At 42.9% G+C, this 19795-nt stretch overlaps 1 protein-coding gene across 1 annotated transcript in view; it reads right to left on the minus strand.

Moving 5' to 3' along the window:
• KHDRBS2 (KH RNA binding domain containing, signal transduction associated 2) overlaps positions 1-19795 on the minus strand; it is a gene marked incomplete at both ends in the record, with an annotated part of 414972 nt that overhangs the window by 1236 nt on the left and 393941 nt on the right. The window contains one exon of the mRNA XM_083351280.1: positions 15340-15398. Coding sequence (XP_083207406.1) covers positions 15340-15398 — 59 coding nt within the window. The remainder of the gene's footprint in view (positions 1-15339; positions 15399-19795) is intronic.

A 19795-nucleotide genomic window follows, 5' to 3' on the forward strand; every position in this document is an offset into this window, starting at 1 on the left:
ATGGCTCTGCATATCTATAAAAATAGATATTGTTTAGATAAACTATATCCAATTAAACTTAATAATCTGAAATATTAATTTATGTTGAAAGTAATTTCTCAACAGAGAATAATAGCATTCTGTGAAATTGCTTGCAAAATATTAGCATAATTTTTCATTCTTAAATAGTTTAATTAAAAAGAACTGGAGCATGGACATCTAATTTTCTTATATTTTAAAAACAGCTATTTAAAAATACTATTATTATCATCTCAATTTACTATGGCCTCTCATTCCAAAAAATTCTTGGTGGCTTACAATATCAAGAGATACAATTAAAATAATTTAAAATGAAGTGTTTTAGAAACTGCACAGGAGAGCAAGATTTCTTATATTAAGGGACCATTTGTTTGTTGAGAAAAATCTGCAATCCATCATCTCTGTCAGATTCTTTGGTCTATACACTGATGCTATTCCTTGCCTAGTTATGACTGAATATGATAGGACGTGCTTCTGATTAGACATAGTTAGCACTATGCTTGAATGACTATTGCTATTTATAGAATTTACAGTGTAATTTTATATACAGAAGTAACTCCCCTGAATAAAGCAAGATTTTCTTGCAGATAAATGCAAAGGACTGCTGCCATAACTACCTATATTCCAGTCCTGTTGATTAAAAAACATTAAGACTATTACCTGGCAGGCTTAGCTGAGTTTTTCTAGAGGCCAATATTTAGCTATTAAAAGGATTGTGATTGTTTTCCATCCCCTTCCTCCATCCCATTCCTAAGCTTTGCATTTGAAGTTAGAATTCCAAGTATACTCCAAATATACTACATTGTTGTCTAAACTGATAACTTGACCAGGCCCTACTTGCTTCCTAGTTTGTTCACACAGGTACACAACTTAGATCACTGCTTTGATTTATATGAGAATAAAACCAAATATGCAATTTTGCATTTTTTAGCATTTTAGCTTCCTAATCAAAATCTGTCCTACTTTTATCAGGATGTTTATTTATTTATTAGATTTTTATCCTGTATTATTTTTATAAATTTTTATAAATCACTCAAGGCATACCTAATTCTCTTTCTTCCTCCTGCTTTTCCCCCACAACAACACCCTGAGAAATGAGTTGGGCTGAGAGAAGGTGACTCGCTCAAAGTCACCCAGCTGGCTTTCTTGCCTAATGCAGTACTAGAATTCACAGTCTCCTGGCTTTTAGGCTAGCACCTTAAGTACTAGACCAAACACTCTCATTTTTTACAACCAGAATTTGGTGTTGCAACTAATGCAGTTTCACTTCTGAAAATGTAGAGGATGGCCACATTTGCTTTCTTTCCATAGCCAAACTGCATCATTCACAGCAGCGTCTTCTAGGACTTCGACAGAACGGATGACTTTGCAATGCAGGTATGGAAGGGTGGAGCTGATGTTGTGACATCATGGTGCTTCTTTTATCATTTACGAGTCATCATGGTTAGCTATGCCTCTGACCTGTTTCTACTTTATAGCACTTGGGACTTGCAAGGAAGTAAAAGCTGCTGCAAAGATCCCTACATTGTTGTGAGATGGATTACATTTTTCCCATAAAAAGACAAAATCAAGAATCTAGCAGCTTTATCCATTCACAAAATGAAGAAAAACTAAATGCATCAGTCAATTTATGTCTGGATAACTTATTAAAAATCCAGACACAAATCTGCCAGGATAGAGTTCTGCCTTGCAAAGAGAACCCTAAATTGGATTGGATTTAGTCTCTCTGCATAGCTCTATTTTCCTTCACAGAAAGTTTCTTTTCTTCAGGCGATTGTTCTTTCAAAGGAGATCACAATTTTCTTTGTCACAGAAAAGATATGACAGGAAGACATTTGGGGGAGTGGGAGTTGCTTCTTTTGAAAAACTTCCTATGTAGAATTTGAAATGTATAAGGCATATTGAAGTGTTATTGTGAAGAAATTGTTTTTTCCAGCATTTCTGGGGATCTGTTTGACCTGAACATCCATTCCTCCCCCTTCTTCTGATTCCAAATGCTGAAGATTAGACTTCTCATATGCCCTGAGTTACAGACAGGATGCGAAAGCTGACAAGCTCTGTTGTTGGATGAAAGCATAATGTGCGCCATTCCACAATGTTGGGGTAATTTTGGAGAGAAAGGAAAAGATACGTGCTTTCAGAGCTGCATAACAGACAGCAATTCCATCTACTCCTTTCTCCCCCTTCATGCAATTATTATTTTTTATTACATTTCCTTACAGAACTTGAAAAAGTGAAGAAAATGGCAGCTAATATTAATAAGGGATTGGACCAATTCCTCTACAACAGGCATGTCAAAATTTGCAACGTCACATGACATCGCGCAACATATCGGGACTTTTCCCCCATTGCTGGCAATGGGGTGGTGTTGTGATTCAGGGTCAGCCTGTGGGTCCGGCAGCCGGGTCGGATGACTCGGATGACTCAGATGAGGGGGAGGAGGAGGGTGTTGAAGACGAACTTGCTGATGATGGCTTGGAGGCTTCGCAGAGCCCCCAGCCAGGCCCCTCTTATTTGGTGGAGACTCAGCTGCGCGAGCCCAACAGTGCAGATGAAGAGGACCCACAGCTGGCCCTGTTCAAGGACGCCCGACGCAGGAGGCAGTCAAGCAGGAGCAAGCAGAGAAAGGCTGTGGGACTCCTCGGAAGGAGGCACAGGGAGGCCACGCCCTGAACTCTAATAAAGGGAGTGTTTGGGGATGGGCTGGTTGCTGAAAGCAACCGCTCCGTTTGAGGATCAAAGTTCCGGTATCTTGTTTCATGTTCTGTTGTTTGTTTGTGTATTAAACTTGGCAGACGTTTTCCAGCCTCAGACGCTTTCCAGCCTCTGCCGTTTGTACAGGGGTTGCCTTTCTGCAAGGCCGGTAGCAGGCTGGTACAGAACAGTTTGCTTTCAGCCTCCCACCCCTTACAACTATTATGGAGCAGCTACGTGCCGAGAATGCTCAGCTCACTCAGCAACTCACTTTGCTGGCAGCTCAGGTGGCTCAACTGCAAGCACAGGTTCATGCTGCACCCCCACCCAGGAGAAAATGCCAAGTTGCAATGCCGGACAAATTTACAGGTATTCCTGAACTGTTTCCTGCTTTCCTGGGACAATGCCAGCTCTTTATCAGCGTGAGAGCAGCTGATTTCCCCACTGACCGGGATAAGGTGGGGTTTGTGTTAAGCCTTCTTTCGGGTGATGCAGCTCGTTGGGGCACGCCTCTGCTGGCTCAACCTAGCCCATTGTTGGACAACTTTGTGGGGTTTTGTGACCATATGCGTCTAATGTACGAGGACCCAATTAAGACGCAGACTGCCACCCGACGCCTGAAAGCTCTGAGGCAGGGTCAACGCCCCCTACAGGGCTATATCAGCGATTTCCGGCTGCTTAGCCAGGATTCCGCCTGGAATGAGGCTGCGCTCGTGGATGCCTTCCAGGATGGATTGTCGGAGGAGATGTTGGATGAGCTGGCCCGTGTGGACATTCCCTCAGACCTGAATGGGCTGATCCATCTTTGCCTGCGGATCGATGCCCGGTTGCAGCAGCGAAAGAGTCGCCGTGCCACCCCACAGACCCCTGCCGCCCCTGTTGTGCGTGAGCCCCCAGTCCAAAGGGAGGAGCCAATGGAGCTGGGTGCTGCCAGGTCTCGTCTATCGGTGACGGAAATGAACAGACGACGATCGGGGGGGTTGTGTTTTTACTGTGGGGACCCTGGACATTTGGCTGCTTCTTGCCCAAAGAAGCATCAGCGGGCATCAGTGACCAAGCCTGCCCCGAGAAAGTCCCCTACTTTGCTGTCAGGAAATGCCCCGAGCCCGATCTAGACGGTGTGATAGATCGGGCGTCCCACAACAACAACACCGAGCGACGCCGTTCCGATGGTGCCTGTGAACCTCCACGGCATTTGATTTTGGAGGCACGTCTGATCCTTCCTGGCAAGCCAGAGGGGATTCCAGTCCATGCCTTAATTGACTCTGGGGCCACCACAAACTTTATGGACTCAGCCTTTGTGGCCAAATGGGCTGTTCCCCAGTGTCCGGTGGATCCGCCCATGTTAGTGGAGACTATCGATGGTCGAGTGCTCCTGTCTGGGCCTATTACGGCCGCCACGCAACCAGTATGTATGGCCATCAGTTCCCATGTGGAGGCCATCCAGTTCTACATCACTTCAGATCTGCACTTCCCCATGGTCTTGGGACTGGCGTGGCTCCGGGCGCATGACCCACAGATCTATTGGTCACAGAACTTGGTCACCTTCCCAAGCTTGCAGTGCGTGGACCACTCCCGCCATATCTGTGCCGGCCAGGTGGAGGGTTCCCCAGGGGTTTCTTTGCCTCCCGAACTGTCCGACTTTGCTGATGTGTTCAGCAAGTCAGAGGCGGATCAATTACCCCCGCACAGGCCCTATGACTGCTCCATTGATTTAGTCCCTCATGCGCCTCTCCCAGTGGGGCGTTTGTACTCCATGTCGGAGCCCGAGTTGGCTGCATTGCGGGACTTCCTGGAGAAGAATTTGGCTCGCGGTTTCATCCGGCCCTCGTCCTCGCCAGTGTCTGCACCCGTGCTCTTCGTCAAAAAGAAGTCGGGCGAATTACGGCTTTGCTGCGACTACCGGAAACTCAACGCCATCACGGTGCGCAACCGTTACCCGCTGCCCCTCATCCCCGAGCTCTTGGACCGACTCCGGGAGGCTAAGATCTTCACGAAACTGGACCTGCGTGGAGCTTACAACCTCGTCAGGGTTCGGCCGGGTGATGAGTGGAAGACGGCGTTTGGTACTCGCTATGGACATTTCGAGTACACGGTGATGCCGTTTGGCCTGACCAACGCCCCTGCTGTGTTTCAGCATTTTATGAACGACATCTTTCGGGATTTGTTGGACCAGTTTGTCATGATCTACCTGGACGACATCCTGATCTACTCCCCGTCGCGTGAAGTGCATCATCAGCATCTCCGTCAGGTCCTGCAGCGACTCCGAGAACATCGGCTGTTTGACAAGTTGGAGAAGTGCCAGTTCTACCAGGTGACCATCGATTTCCTGGGTCACCGCATTTCTCCTGAGGGCATCGCCATGGAGCCGAGTAAGGTGGAGTCGTTGCAGAGTTGGCAACCCCCGCGTCACGTGAAGGATGTTCAGCAACTTCTTGGATTTGCCAACTACTATCGAACATTCATCCCTGGCTTTGCTGCCTTGACAGCCCCCCTCACCCGGCTCCTGCAGAAGAAGACTCGGTTCCAGTGGAACGCACCAGAACAACAGGCATTCCAGGCTTTGAAGGAAGCCTTCATGAAGGAGCCCATCTTGAAGCATCCTGACCTGCAACGGCCGTTTGTCGTGGAGGCGGACGCCTCCGACATTGCCATTGGGGCAGTGTTACTCCAGGCAACGACGCCCAGCGGTACCCTTTTCCCTTGCGCGTATCACTCCCGAAAGCTGAACCCCTCGGAGTGCAACTATACCATCTGGGAGAAGGAGCTGCTGGCCATCAAAGCGGCGTTCGAGGCCTGGAGGCATCATTTGGAGGGGGCGCGGCATCAAATCGAGGTCCGGACGGACCATAAGAATCTGGAAAGCCTGCAGACCGCTCGGAATTTGAACCAACGCCAGATCCGGTGGTCTCTTTTCTTTGCGAGGTTTGACTTCCGGGTTCGGTACATACCAAGCGGGCACAATCAGAGAGCGGATGCTCTGTCCAGGAAGCCCGAATATACCCGAGTGGAAGACAAGCTTCTGCCCAGGACAGTGATCCCCGTCGAGTCTTTTGCTGCGGTACGGGAGCCGGTTGATATACGGGCTCGGATCCGGGAGGCACAGCAGCAGGAGGCGTGGGTGGCTCAGCGGAAGGAGGAGGTGGGGCCAGATTTGCCTTGGACGGTCACGGATGGACTCCTGTATTATCGTGACCGGCTCTATGTTCCAGGAGGGCCACTCAGAGGACTTGTCCTCAGCCAGTGTCATGATAACCCGGCAGCGGGGCATTTTGGCCTGTTCAAGACTCTGAACCTGGTTTCCCGTACCTTCTGGTGGCCCCGGGTCCGACACGACATCCAGTCTTATGTCACCTCCTGCATCCCATGCAGGCAGGCCAAGTCAGCGACAGGGGCCCCGCCTGGATTACTGCAGCCTTTGCCAACACCCAAGAGACCTTGGGGGGCTGTGTCCATGGACTTTCTGACGGATTTACCCCCATCCTCTGGTTTCACGACAGTGTTTGTGGTGGTGGACATGCTGACCAAGATGGCGCACTTCATCCCCTGTCGCGGCTTACCGTCAGCTCGCGCCACTAGTCGTATGTTTATCCAACAGGTGTTTCGGCTGCACGGCCTCCCCGATAGAGTCGTCTCCGATAGGGGGGCCCAGTTTACAGCCCGCTTCTGGCGGGAGTTGATGCATGCGTTGGATATCAAGGTCTGCCTCTCGTCCGCGCATCATCCTCAAACTGACGGGGGAACCGAGAAGGTCATCGGTATCCTGGAACAGTATCTGCGCTGCTACGTCAACCTGCAGCAGGACAATTGGGTGGACTATCTGGCCATAGCCGAGTTTGCCTTTAACAACTCGCAGCACACCTCCACGCAGATGACACCGTTCTTGGCCAATGTGGGTTATCACCCCCGGTTTTTCCCCCTTTCTCCCGTGGACTCACCGGAGCCGGCAGCGAACGACTTCATGGCAGAGTTACAGGCGATCCATCGATTGGTGCGACGGCAATTGGAGAAGGCCAAGGCCGATTACAAAAGGTTTGCTGATCGGTCAAGACGGGATACGCCTCCACTATTGGTGGGGGATTGGGTCTGGCTGTCCACCAGGAACTTACCGTCCACACGGCCGGTGAGGAAGTTAGACCACCGATATTTAGGACCGTTCCCAGTCGAGGCTGTCTTCAATCCGGTCACCTATCGCTTAACTCTGCCACGTTCCCTGCGCGTGCACCCCATCTTCCATCGGTCTCTGTTGGTCCCCGAGCAACCGGCTTGTCCACTCCGCCAAGCGGAACCTCCCCCATCAGGACCTCGTGATGGAGGCAGCACCCCCGAGTACGAGGTCGCCAGCATCAGGGATTCCCGTTGGCTGAAAGGTCGTTTCCAGTACCTGATCGAGTGGAAAGGTTACGGGCCAGAGGACTTCACCTGGGAAGACGCGACCGCCGTTCATGCCCCTGCGTTGGTGACTGCTTTTCACGAACAATTTCCATCCCGACCGCATCCGGATCGGCAGCCCCGGGGGAAGGGCCCTGCGGTGCGGGATAGTGTTGTGATTCAGGGTCAGCCTGTGGGTCCGGCAGCCGGGTCGAATGACTCAGATGACTCAGACGAGGGGGAGGAGGAGGGTGTTGAAGACGAACTTGCTGATGATGGCTTGGAGGCTTCGCAGAGCCCCCAGCCAGGCCCCTCTTATTTGGTGGAGACTCAGCTGCGCGAGCCCAACAGTGCAGATGATGATGACCCACAGCTGGCCCTGTTCAAGGATGCCCGACGCAGGAGGCAGTCAAGCAGGAGCAAGCAGAGAAAGGCTGTGGGACTCCTCGGAAGGAGGCACAGGGAGGCCACGCCCTGAACTCTAATAAAGGGAGTGTTTGGGGATGGGCTGGTTGCTGAAAGCAACCGCTCCGTTTGAGGATCAAAGTTCCGGTATCTTGTTTCATGTTCTGTTGTTTGTTTGTGTATTAAACTTGGCAGACGTTTTCCAGCCTCAGACGCTTTCCAGCCTCTGCCGTTTGTACAGGGGTTGCCTTTCTGCAAGGCCGGTAGCAGGCTGGTACAGAACAGGTGGGTGCGGTTTTGGTGTGATGAATCCGGCTTGTGGGCCGGCAGTTTGACATGCCTGCTCTACAAGAAGGATTTTAACTTGGGAACAATATCAGTTAAGAGAAAGACAACAGGATCATGGTGCTCAGGACCATAGTGTGAAGCTGTCAAAGGTTCAGGGCAGATGAATAACAGAATAACGGAGTTGGAAGGGACCTTGGAGTTCTTCTAGTCCAATCTCTTGCTCAAGTAGGAGATTCCATACTATTCCGGGCAAATAGTTGTCCAATCTCTTCTTAAGAACCTCCAGTGATGGAGCACCCACAACCTCTGGAAGCAAGCCGTTCCACTGATTAATTGTTCTGTCAGGAAATTTATCCTTAGTTCTAGGCTGGGTCTCTCCTTTGTAAGTTTCCATCCATTGCTTCTTGTTCAGGTGCTATGCAGAATAGATGAAAAGAACTATAGGTAGACATCACTTAATGATCACTTTTGATCAGCAATTGTCCAAAGTTTCAATGGTCCTGAATGAGATTTGCAACTGGTCCTCAAAGTCGAGGCCATTGCAGTGTCCCTGTAGTCACATGGTCACAATTTGGGCACTTGGTAACTGGTACACAATTACAAAGGTCACTGCATCCCACAATCACATGATTGCCAATTGTGACCATCACGGCCACCTTCCAATAAGAAACATCAATGGGGAAACCAGCAGGTATGTCACAACTCAAGGTCATATAATGTCACATTTAATGACTGTGTGTGATTTGCTTAATGACTATAACCAGAAATACCAAAACTGCCTCTGTTAGGTCTGTGCAGTCACATGATTTTTCACTTTACAGCTACACTATTTAGCGAGAGTTTCTGGTCCCGGTTCTGATTGCTAATGGAAGACAACCTTTAGTATAAAATACAGAGTTAAAACTATACAATTTGCTTGGACAAGATGAAGCAACAGCCACCAATTTGGACAGTGTTAGCAGGGGGTCATATAAACATCTGGAATTTAAGGGCAACAAAACTGCTTTTATATGTTGTAACAATCATGATAGATCTATGTCGTTTCTACTTTCAGAAGTATACTATCTGTTGTGATATATCAACTAATTGTGGTTTCTAACACTCATCCTGAATAATGTTTGTGGGACCTCAGTGCTAGACTATGTAAGCCTTTGGACTGATCCAGCCTAGTTCTTATCTGCTGTTATCTTCAGTTTAAATATTAAATGAATTCTGGGCTGAATCTGGGAGAAATTCAGTAATGACATTGCCTTCCTGTACCATTTCTTTACAAGCATATTATAATGCTGCCCATATATACAATTCATGCTGCCCTTTTCTGCAACAATTTGCCATTTCCTTCCTTCCCTCTTTTCCTCTGATAATGAGATTTCCTCCATTTCTACTTCACCTTTACCACTGTTTGATCCTTTTGTCCTATCAGGCATTTTTATTGATGTAAAGAAAAATGTCATTTGGTTACCTGTACCACAATGGTTTAATTAATGGAGCAGGAATAGGAAACCCTGCAGATACTGCCAAACCATAATTCCCAGCAGCCTCCCAGCATGGCCCATTGCTGAAGCAGGCTGGCATAACCTGCTTAGATTAGTTCTGAAAAAAACTGAGTCACCATTCAAGAGAACTTCAGAAGAGAAGGGTTGCTCTGTCTCTGCTGGTAAGCTATGTAATAATTACCAGTGCTTATTGTTTTGAATAAAACTCCTGAATATAAAACTCCAAAGTGCATTGTGATGCTGTCTTCTGGAACCTAGTTACCTGCTCCCAATTAACTAATAGGGTGTAAATGATGATAAAGCAAAAAATGAGATTTTTGGATACACAAGTAGAAAACCTTTACTAATATGGATATTTCCAGCGTTTTGTGCTTTCACAGAATCAGTATAGCAACCCACTATTAAGAGTCCCTTCTCTTAAGGCAGTACATCTGGTGGGACTCAGAAGAAGGACCTTCTCTGTGGTGGCTCCTTCCCTTTGGAACATCATCCCCATGGAGATTAGACTGGCCCACACTTTGACACTTTTCCAACAGGCCTGGGGAACCCTGAGGGGGATGGAGCCCATCAAGTGGCTTGTTTGATTCTTCTTGTCACCAAAGTGAGTGGGAGGTTATTATTTTTACTCTTTGTATGATTATTATTATTATTATTATTATTATTATTATTATTATTATTATTATTATTATTAATTGTATTTGTATACCGCCCTTCTCCCGAAGGACTCAGGGCGGTTTGTAAGCTGCCTAGAGTCACTGAAAGTGAGTGGGCAACTATATAAATTCATAAAATAATAAATAAAATAAAATAGGAAGTTACTTGTTGGCTGCTAGCTTTCTTGGTTTATCATCAATTAGCAATTACTGATTCTGACTTTAGCCATGTTATTTAAAATTCACACTAGCTCTTTCCCATAATTTTTGCTAGGCTCTGGGAAAACTTCCTACATGCACTAGAAGCATTGCTTTATCATGCATATGTAGAGCATATATTTAAAGACCATATAGAGGTCATGAATGAAGGCTATTGCTAAGCACATTGGTTTGTGCTTAAATTGTAAGCCGCCCTGAGTCTTCGGAGAAGGGCGGGATATAAATGGGATTAAAATAAATAAAAATCAATAAATAATTATAGACATATATCTGTTTAAGTCCATGGTGTGAGAGCCAGACGGAAATGCCATGCTACTTTTTAAATTAGTCCTTTAATATGTTAAGATATTAATTAGGAGGAACATGGATCTCAAATGTGGATTGCTTGACAAGCTGAAGTCTGCAGATTGTGACTGGCTCTGATTGCAAAATAATGTACTTTTCTTATGTTCTATTCCAGTTCCAAAGAATGTGATCCTTGGCGTGAAGCCAAGAATTTTCCATATGCTTTTCTTAACTCAAAACTGGGATAGGGTATCTTTCCAGTAGTTGTATTGCCCACCCAAATGATCCCATGCCAAAGAGGATATTCAGTGTGTCCTGTTGTCCTGTCATTTCTACCTAAACCTGAGTAAGATAATGATCCAGGCCCTCATTAAGGAATTCCTAGGGAGAGATGATCAATGGTATAGGAGAGGATATCTGTAGCTCAGGGTTGAACTGTGGTGTCCTCGGTGCTCTCTGAGTTTGGTAATTTTCTTACAGATGTTTCATTAATAAACTAGGCAACATCATCAGTGCTAAACTAGAGTAGGGTTATAATATACTAGTGGCTTGTCCTATCAGTGTTGTTTCCTATGTCAGCTTCTCCTATCTTTTAGCAGACCACAAATGTTGTCACAATCCAGTGCTGCCAAATTCTGCCTCACTGCTACAAGATTGAGATAACAAATATTGTCCATCAAATTGCATTTCTTTGATACATTTAAAAATCCCTCCTTTCTTCCTCCCTTCCTTTCCTTCTGTTTAAATCACAGAACTTACTTTAATTGTCATTTTAATGGGCTGTGTGTATTTCACGTATATGTAGACATGTTGGTCAAAGATTGTAGTAAAGGTTTAGCTACTTATTCTTCCAAATTGCTGTGACAGAAGGATAAGAGCCATTTTGACTAAACGTTGGAGGGAAGAATTTTCCCATACTTGTATTGTGCTTTGCAGGGGTAACATTAGAAATGGCTGAATTGTCTTGCATATTTCGAAAACTATGGGTTTAGTCATAGCTATATGATTGGGATATTAAATGTGGCTAAAGGGATCCTGGTATTTTTGTTCTTATTCCATATAGCTGAATTTTCTTGGATATTGTGAAAATGATGACTATTCAATATAGAGCACACATTTTATATCATTTCTCATTAGTATTGAGAGCAATTAAACATCAATTTGTCACTTTCATAAAGACCTGGAAGATCAAAAGCAAAACTGAGCAAAATCCATACACAGTGGCTAAATTCACAACACATGTTTAATGGGGTAAGCGTGTTATGCAAATGCTGCCACTCTTATTAACAGTGAAGCAGAAGAGGGTAGTTTTAAATTCCAGAGAACCATCCATTCATTTGTTAAATTGTTTTCATCTCATCTGTTGTGTTGTATGAAGATTATAAACCAAAATAAGGACAATTGAAAAGCTGCATTTATTTAGTCAGTCCTCCAAAAAGAAGCAATGGAGAGGAAAAGCCACTGAAAAAGCAAGAATGTTCTTAACAGAGTTAGGGTCCAGCCTGCAAGGCCAATGGGGAGGAGGCAGAAGATATAGTAAAACTTTCCCAGAGTTCTCCTGACTTAAGAGCCCATTGAATCCAAGGCATTTCCTGGAGGAAGTGGGTATAAACAGCAGTACTTTCCTAAATGATGGTTTCAGATCCAGCAAGAGTGATGCATGCTGAGAAAGCCACTAGTAAGTTGATAGTGTGGTGGCTTACAACTCCTCCTCCTCCTCCTCTCCCCCTCCCTCAAATGTAAATACTGTTTCCAGGACTGGGGAAAAATAAAGCAAATTCAACCCTGGACAATGGTAGACTCCTATCTTTAGAAATAGATGATTCTTGGGAGAAATTTCTCATGCTCTTACAATCTAAAATTCTTTGTTAAAGAGAATTTACTTAAGTATTTCATAAATTATGGTTACATTTTTGAAAAATAGATCTTGATCTTTACGAAAGCAAGAGAACCCCAAAGAGCAGAATGCTGATTAAGAGAAACTGAAGAAAGACTGGGAGAAAGGATGAAAGGGTGGACATTTCCATGGGACATTTTTAAAAGCTGAGACTAAAGGAAATGATGTCTTTTTCACTAAATGCTGCATGTGGTCACTGCTAGTAAATTTAGGAACAGTGAACATTCTTCGTATATCAGCCCTTGAGGATCTAGCAGAAAATGTATATAATAGTGTATGTTAGGCAGCTGACTTAAATTTATTGATTTGAATGCACCCTCCTTTTCTTTTTGGCTTAAATAATAATGATTATCGGATGGCATAAGGAATGATATCTGGACAAAAAGTATTAGTCTATTGTGAAGAACCGGTTGAGAGGCAACTATATTAGTAAGTTAGATTACCAGATTGAATCTATATCTTTTTAATAAGCCGAGGCCAGTTCTCTTATCAGACCATTGTCTTCTCTGAGACTCTCCCTCCTGTTCCTCAAGGTTATTCTCACAGCCCATGAAAGATATATGGGATATCACAAGCAAAAGATGACATAGCTGATTTTAAGCTTCCTTTCATATTTAGATACAGATGAAAAAGTAACTAACAAAAATAAGTATTTAGGAAATGTGTATTTCCTGCTAACTTGGCAGGTGATGATATTTGCTCTAAGGCTAATCATAGACATGGAACAGGTTCAAATTCTGAATGCTGTACAACCATAAAAATACAGAAAAGGGAACTGAACATATCTTAGCCATTATTGGACAAGGTACCTCAAATGTCTGCCACATGAAATTACTGAGTCACAATTGATCAAGGAGTTCAGTTATGTTTCTGGGGCTGGAACATGGACAAAGGTGTATTGCTATTTCACAGTTATTATTGATCTTACTAATGCAAAAATATCTGAGGTATCACACAACAGCTTTGGGAGAAAAGGGAATAGCCATGGCCTATTTATTTATTTAATAAATTTATATGGCTGCTGATCTCATATACATGATTCTGGTGGCTAATAATTACAAAAAAATAAGGATTAAAACAGAAACAAGAATTAAAAACATAAACAATTATAAACTAGCAGCTGAAAACAATCACAACACCCTACTATCAATATATCCAAGAAATGCCCCCCTCCACACTACCAGAACCCAAGGGTTGATGGCGGAGCCAAGTTTTCAAGGCTTTATGAAGGTCCAGTCTGATTTTTTTTTTTTGGGGGGGGGGAAGAGTCTCCAAAAAGCAGTCTCCAGGGGAGAAAAGGCCCTGTTCCTAGGTCCCACCAGATGCAAAGTTAAGAACATTGCAGAAGCAAAATTGTTGGGATGTTGGGATTGCAACTTGACAAGCCACAGATTGCACACCACCTTATCTACTTACTTACTTACTGAAAGGGACTCCTGTCCTTGTCTTCCAAGAGAAAGGAAGACAAGGACAGAAGGATAAACTGAATCAAATTAGACAAGGGCATCAAAAAACATGGAGAAATGGAAAGTAGAAAGAGTTCATGAAAAAAAAAAGCCCAGTGGACTCAGGAGTTCATTTTGACTTTACAGATATATTTGATATTACATGTGGAAGAAATGCCATTTTTCATTTGCCGGTATCTTTGTGGACATTGATCTATTAGGAAATCACGATTTTAAGTCAAGTGTGAAAGAAATAAAACTTTACATAGGACACATACTGTACATGCTCAGCACTCCAACAAATGTAATTATTTTTGAAACTGTCAACCTACAGGAGTATGTGAGCATCATTTGCCTTGTTCTGTTTATTTTCACAGGTGGTTTATTCACCTGCTTTCCTGGAATCACTTGCAATATTTTAAGAAGATTCTTTGTTCCAACAGAGTAAAACCAAAGCTATTCCTCCTGGCTCTTTAACAAAAATTCCATGGACAAAGTATTACTGCATAATGATGAAGAGTTAGCTAAAATTAAAGTAAATTACAGGTTCTAAAGCATAGGAAATATTTTGAGGTCAAATATTATCTAGATAAAAATGCATTTTACACTGGCAATATGTTGCATGGATTTTTTCCCCCAACCTCAGAAACACGCAAACTATTCAAAGTTAAGAACTTTAAAGCTTCAATAATCCTGTCATAGTTGGGAAAGCAGGAGTAACTGCATATCTCCCCTGCTGAGACTGGAGAAAAATCTCAAGCTCACAGAAGATGAAATTCACCTCAGAAACCTACTCCTAAGGGTGGTAGAAGCTTTGATAATTCTTACTACTCTGAAAGCAGAACTTTGCTTCAGGAAGCAAGGAAAAAGTAACAGTGTAGGAATTGCTTTAAAAGTGACGATTTTCAAGGGGAGAATTAAGCTCATGCTTAAATCTTTTTATTTTTTGTACTGAAATCAATTGAATTTAAAATATTTAATCTCAGCTGGATTGAACCCCTCTCTGACTATTATCAGTTCTAAAGAGTGAATAGTTTTGTAGCATTAGGAAAACTAGTTGGGGAACCAGCGGGCCACTTTATCTGAAATATATAGCTAAAGCAAGATCTTGCTCAAATAGAAAGTAGTTCATAGTTACATGGTAATCAGTGCAACAACAATAGAAAATATTGCTGTAGCCTCCTAACCCATGAAATCTTGCTTCCTATGGAGAACAGGAATATGAGATAGCTGGTACATATAAAGTTGCTATTTACATCAGTAACATCACTAAATCTGATGCTTGTCACCATGCAATAGATTTGGACATTAATCAGCATTTTCACCATTGCTTTTGAAAACTGATCCTACCCCTATGATTAACGTCATTGCAAACCTCTGATCAAAACGGATTTGCTTGGTTTTGTGACCTCAATTCCACAAGTTACATTTTACTTCAGAATGACATAAATCAGCTTAGCCTGCCCTCTGGGAAAGCAGGAAGGGAGAACGTACAAGTAATTTTGGGTTGTCACTGAATGATTGCTTTTCTGATTTCACACATTTACCAAAAATAGATCAAGCCTTACCGTAGCTGTCATAGGCATCTTCACTTGTTCCATGACCATAGTCATAATATTCAGGCAGACTGCAATAGATTTAGACAGCGAATAAAAAAGTTACTGCACAGGGAAAGTGGCTCAGTTGAATCAAAACTTGTTATTTTTCTCCCTCACTCCTTTTATAAAAGCTACGATGGTGAACCGTTAGCTGAATTATAAAATAAGTGAACACAAAACAGCCTGTTCCATTGGCCCTCTTTGTCTCTTAAAAAAAAGAATTCTTATAGCAATGGTGCTTTGAAGATTTCAAGAGAAATGCGTGGAGTGCACATCTTATATCTTCACTGCCAGTTTGCCAAGACATTGTAATCCGTTTTGGTGTTTGTTTTTTTTCATTCTCAGTTAACCTGAACTAAAAATGTCAATTACCAATTTGAACAACTCAGTTACAATATCTAGAGGTGTGCATCTTTCTGGTGTAAAATGTGACCTTGAGGGTCTTGGGATATTTGCATGCTACAAGTGATTTTTCAGACACCATGGGAAAAGGTCACATTACATTCCAAGCTGTAAAGAACTGGAAGGATATAAAGTTCATTGCCATCATCATCTTATGCTTAGCAATAACTTCCTAATCAAAATTTCCCAATAAAAATTGTAGAAGAAATCTGAGCACCACAACATGGCAAATGTGTCAGCAACACAAAGGACAATTTGGGGGTACAAATCTTACATTTTAATAATGTTGGAAAGCTTGTAAGCATCACTAAAAGGAATCAAAAATAGCAGAAAAAACAGTTTTCACAGTAGCATCCCTTATCTCTAGTAAGAGTAATATGTCCTGTCATTCTTCCTCTCTGCTAATCTTCACCAGTTTGCCAGGCCTGCCTTTTACAAAAGCTCATGTTGGTGACACAAACTATAATAAGCAAAGTTTAATGTTCATTACATTAAATTGTTTTTTGTTTTCTGAAACAAATGCCCACTCCATCTGGCTTTATTAGTACGTGAAACTTCCTGAATCACTGTTATTTATTGAGTAATTACAATCAAAATAAAGTGCTACAATTGTAATTGTATAGTATTTGGAGTCTTGTTACTGTTCCTTGCTTTTATTGGGAAAACACACATTGTTGTCTGTACACATATACTGCAAATGTTTTGTGTGAAAAAAAGTCTGACTAATGAATCTCAGCAAGATAGCACAACTCAGTAACTCATAATATGTAAGATCTCAACTACTCACAGAAATTTCTTTACAGAAAGACCAAGAAATCATAATTATTTTTATGTACTTGATAATAGGTTAACTCAAGTTATACATGTTGAACTACTTACATAGTGGAATAAATGGATTAAAAAGGCGACTCTGCTTTAGATTAGATTTAGAATTATTTTAAAACTAGTGGTCTACATCATTAACCTGATGGAAAATCCATGGCTCCAAATCCCAACATGGATTTAAAGTACCTTCAATTTTTATTAATGCATGTGAGAAAAAAAATGCTAGCAATATCAGAGCCACTTTGGTGGAGCAGTGAAGGTGGTGGCCTAGAAACCAGGTGACAGTGAGTTCTAGGCCTTTCTTAGGCATGAAACCAGCAGTATGACTTTGGGTCACTTGTTCTGTATCAGCACAATCTACCTCACAATGTTGTTGTTGTGGGGAAAATAGGAAGCAGGAGAATTAGGTATGGTTGCTACCTTGAGTTGACCAGATATTGAAAAGGGCAGGATAAAAATCTAATAACAATAACAGGCAAAAGGAATTGATAGGACAACTCCATTTTTTAAAATGCTTTCCAATCAATCTTGTCTCCTGGTGACTGGCTGGGCTAGTTCCTGCCGTTTTCTTGGCAAAGTTTCTTCAGAAGTAGCTTGCCCTTGCCTCCTTCCTGGGGCTGCAAGACAGTGACTGGTCCAAGGTCACACAATTCGCTTTGTATCTAAGGCAGGAATACAACTTTTTGATATTGTTAAGCGTGGACACTGAGAAAACGGGTGTGAAAGAAAAAGGAATAAAAGAAAGAAATGAGATGGAATGTATGTAGAACAATTGCAAAAGAAAGCATGTTTCCCATGAAACGACAACTTTTAGGGGTACAGCAATGACAGGAGCAAAGATGGTTCATAAGAACAGAAAAAGTGTAGAGAGACAAAGTGAATGGTGTTGGTAAAGTTAGATTTGGTTAGATTTCCTTTTCTTTTTCTTTCTTTCTTTCTCATAGTTCCCTCTTTCATTTCTTTTGCTCCGACACTGGAGGCTTTTAACTGGAGACTGGACAGCCATTGAGCAGAGGGTTAGAGGGCTAGAAGGCCAGCAGAAGGCTAGAAGACCTCCAAGGTCCCTTCCAACGCTGTTATTCTATTATTCTGCTTACCCCATCTTACTCTTTTTCTGAGGCTCATGTAAATTGCATATCTGAGACATGAACAGCCTAAAGTATATACACAAACATACCATATGTCAAATTTCTGTTAAAATATGTCACCTGAAAGAAAAGTTTTGCACAATAATTTTGTACAACAATACTAATCATCTCTTTTGCTAACCTTTGTTCAGTCTTATTTTAACAAAAACTATGGTGGAGCCTCTTATTAATTTCTGTGTGAAGAGCATGATTAATTCATATTATCACAGCAGTATGGATATTGTGTATCAATGAATAAATGTACGCTTAGTCTACGATTCCTGCTCTGTTAAAGCAATGCAGGTGTAAATGATCTTTTACTCACCAATGGATAACCATAACCAATCCTTTGGAATTATAAAGTAGAGCTGTGTAATGTTCAGATTCAATTCCAAATAGATACTTCTGAGTAAAAATTGCAGACAACTGCAAACACACTACCAAGCATTTTTTTCTGGACACGTGTCCAAAGAATTGCACAGTTCTTTTAGTAAGATGCCAATATAATACCTTTATATAAATCAGTGGTGTGACTGAATCTGGAATATTGTGTGAAGTTTTGGCCACCACACCTAAAAAGGGATATAGTTAGAACAGGGGTTCCCAACTGGGGGTGCTCGCCCCCCCTGCAGGTGCAAGATAATATTCCAGGAGATGCAAAAACTTGATTTTCAAAATTATAGCATATATGCATAATTTGTTGCTGTTATTTTGAACTTTTGTAAGGGGTGCAAGAATATATCAGAAGCATTCTAGGAGTGAGGGGTATAGAAAAGGTTGAGAGCCACTGAGTTAGAAGGAACTAGAGAAGATTAAGAACAGGGTAACTAAGATAATTAAGGGGCTGGAACAATTTCTCTCGGAGGAAAGCTGGTTGCACTGGGGGCTTTTTAGTTTAGAAAAACTGTCTCGTCATTCACTTCCTTTCTAAACCAAGAATCTCCAAAGTTGGCAACTTTAAGACTTGTGGACTTCAACTCCCAGAATTCCTCAGCCAGCCAAGTCTACAACTCTTAAAGTTGCCAAGTTTGGAGGCCATGGTTTAGAAAGGAGGTGAATGAGGGGGGACATGATTAAGACATACATCATTATTCTTGATGTGGCAAAGTGCATAAGTAAAACTTATGTTCTCCTTTTCAAACTACAAGAATCACAGGTCACTCAATGAAACTGATTACTGAGACAAATAAGACAAACAAAAGGAAACATGGTTTGGAATTTCCTGCCGTGAGCTGTGGTGGTGGCGACCAGCTTGGTTGGCTTCAAAAAAGGGCTGGATCAATTCATGAACATCATGGAAATCAATGTCTATTAACCGGGATGGCAGCATGACTACCTGTGAAGGTCATCTGCTGGGAGATTGCTAGGTGTCCTTGTGCAGTTGGTTGACCACTATGAGACAGACTGCTGGACTGGATAGCCAGGAGTCTAATCCAGCAGTTTATATTATTGTAAATAGTGTTTATATTCTTAGGTTAAGGAATTACTTCAAGTTCATCAGGTGTGATCTCTTTGGGCAAATGGGTAATTGTATAGAAAATCTACTGTTATTAAGTAGAATTGGGACTAAGCTTGCATCACTGTTCTAATGTTTGAAAAAGAAGCACAGAACAAAACTGTTAATGTCACCCACCTGCCATTTTTCCTTTCATTGATTAAATTATTTCTCTCTTACTTATCCATAGCAGCTAATTGTCATCATCATCACCATCACCATCCATGACTTCCTTTTGCTAGATGAATGTTTGCTTAACAAAAGGAAGTCTGCTAATTCTCTTGTGTGTCTCCTATACCAGGGGTGTCAAACTCAATTTCACTGAGGGCCACATCAGCACTGCGGTTGCCCTCAAGGGGCCGGGTGGGTATGGCCAGGGTGGGCGTGGCCTACTGGGTGGGCATGGCTAGAGTGCATATGGCCTACTGGGTGGGCGTGGCCAGCTCTACATCGTTCGAATGAAGGGTGCCTATGGGGGCCTGGGCAGGAGTGGGACAGATCTGAGGGTCTCTGGCGGAAGCAGGGTTTCTGGGCCAGGGCCAAGGCAGTGGGGGCCGTTCCCTCACTGTTTCCAGGA

The sequence above is a fragment of the Vipera ursinii genome, assembly GCF_947247035.1.
Source record: "Vipera ursinii genome assembly, chromosome: 1".
NCBI classification, from domain to species: Eukaryota; Metazoa; Chordata; class Lepidosauria; order Squamata; family Viperidae; genus Vipera; species Vipera ursinii.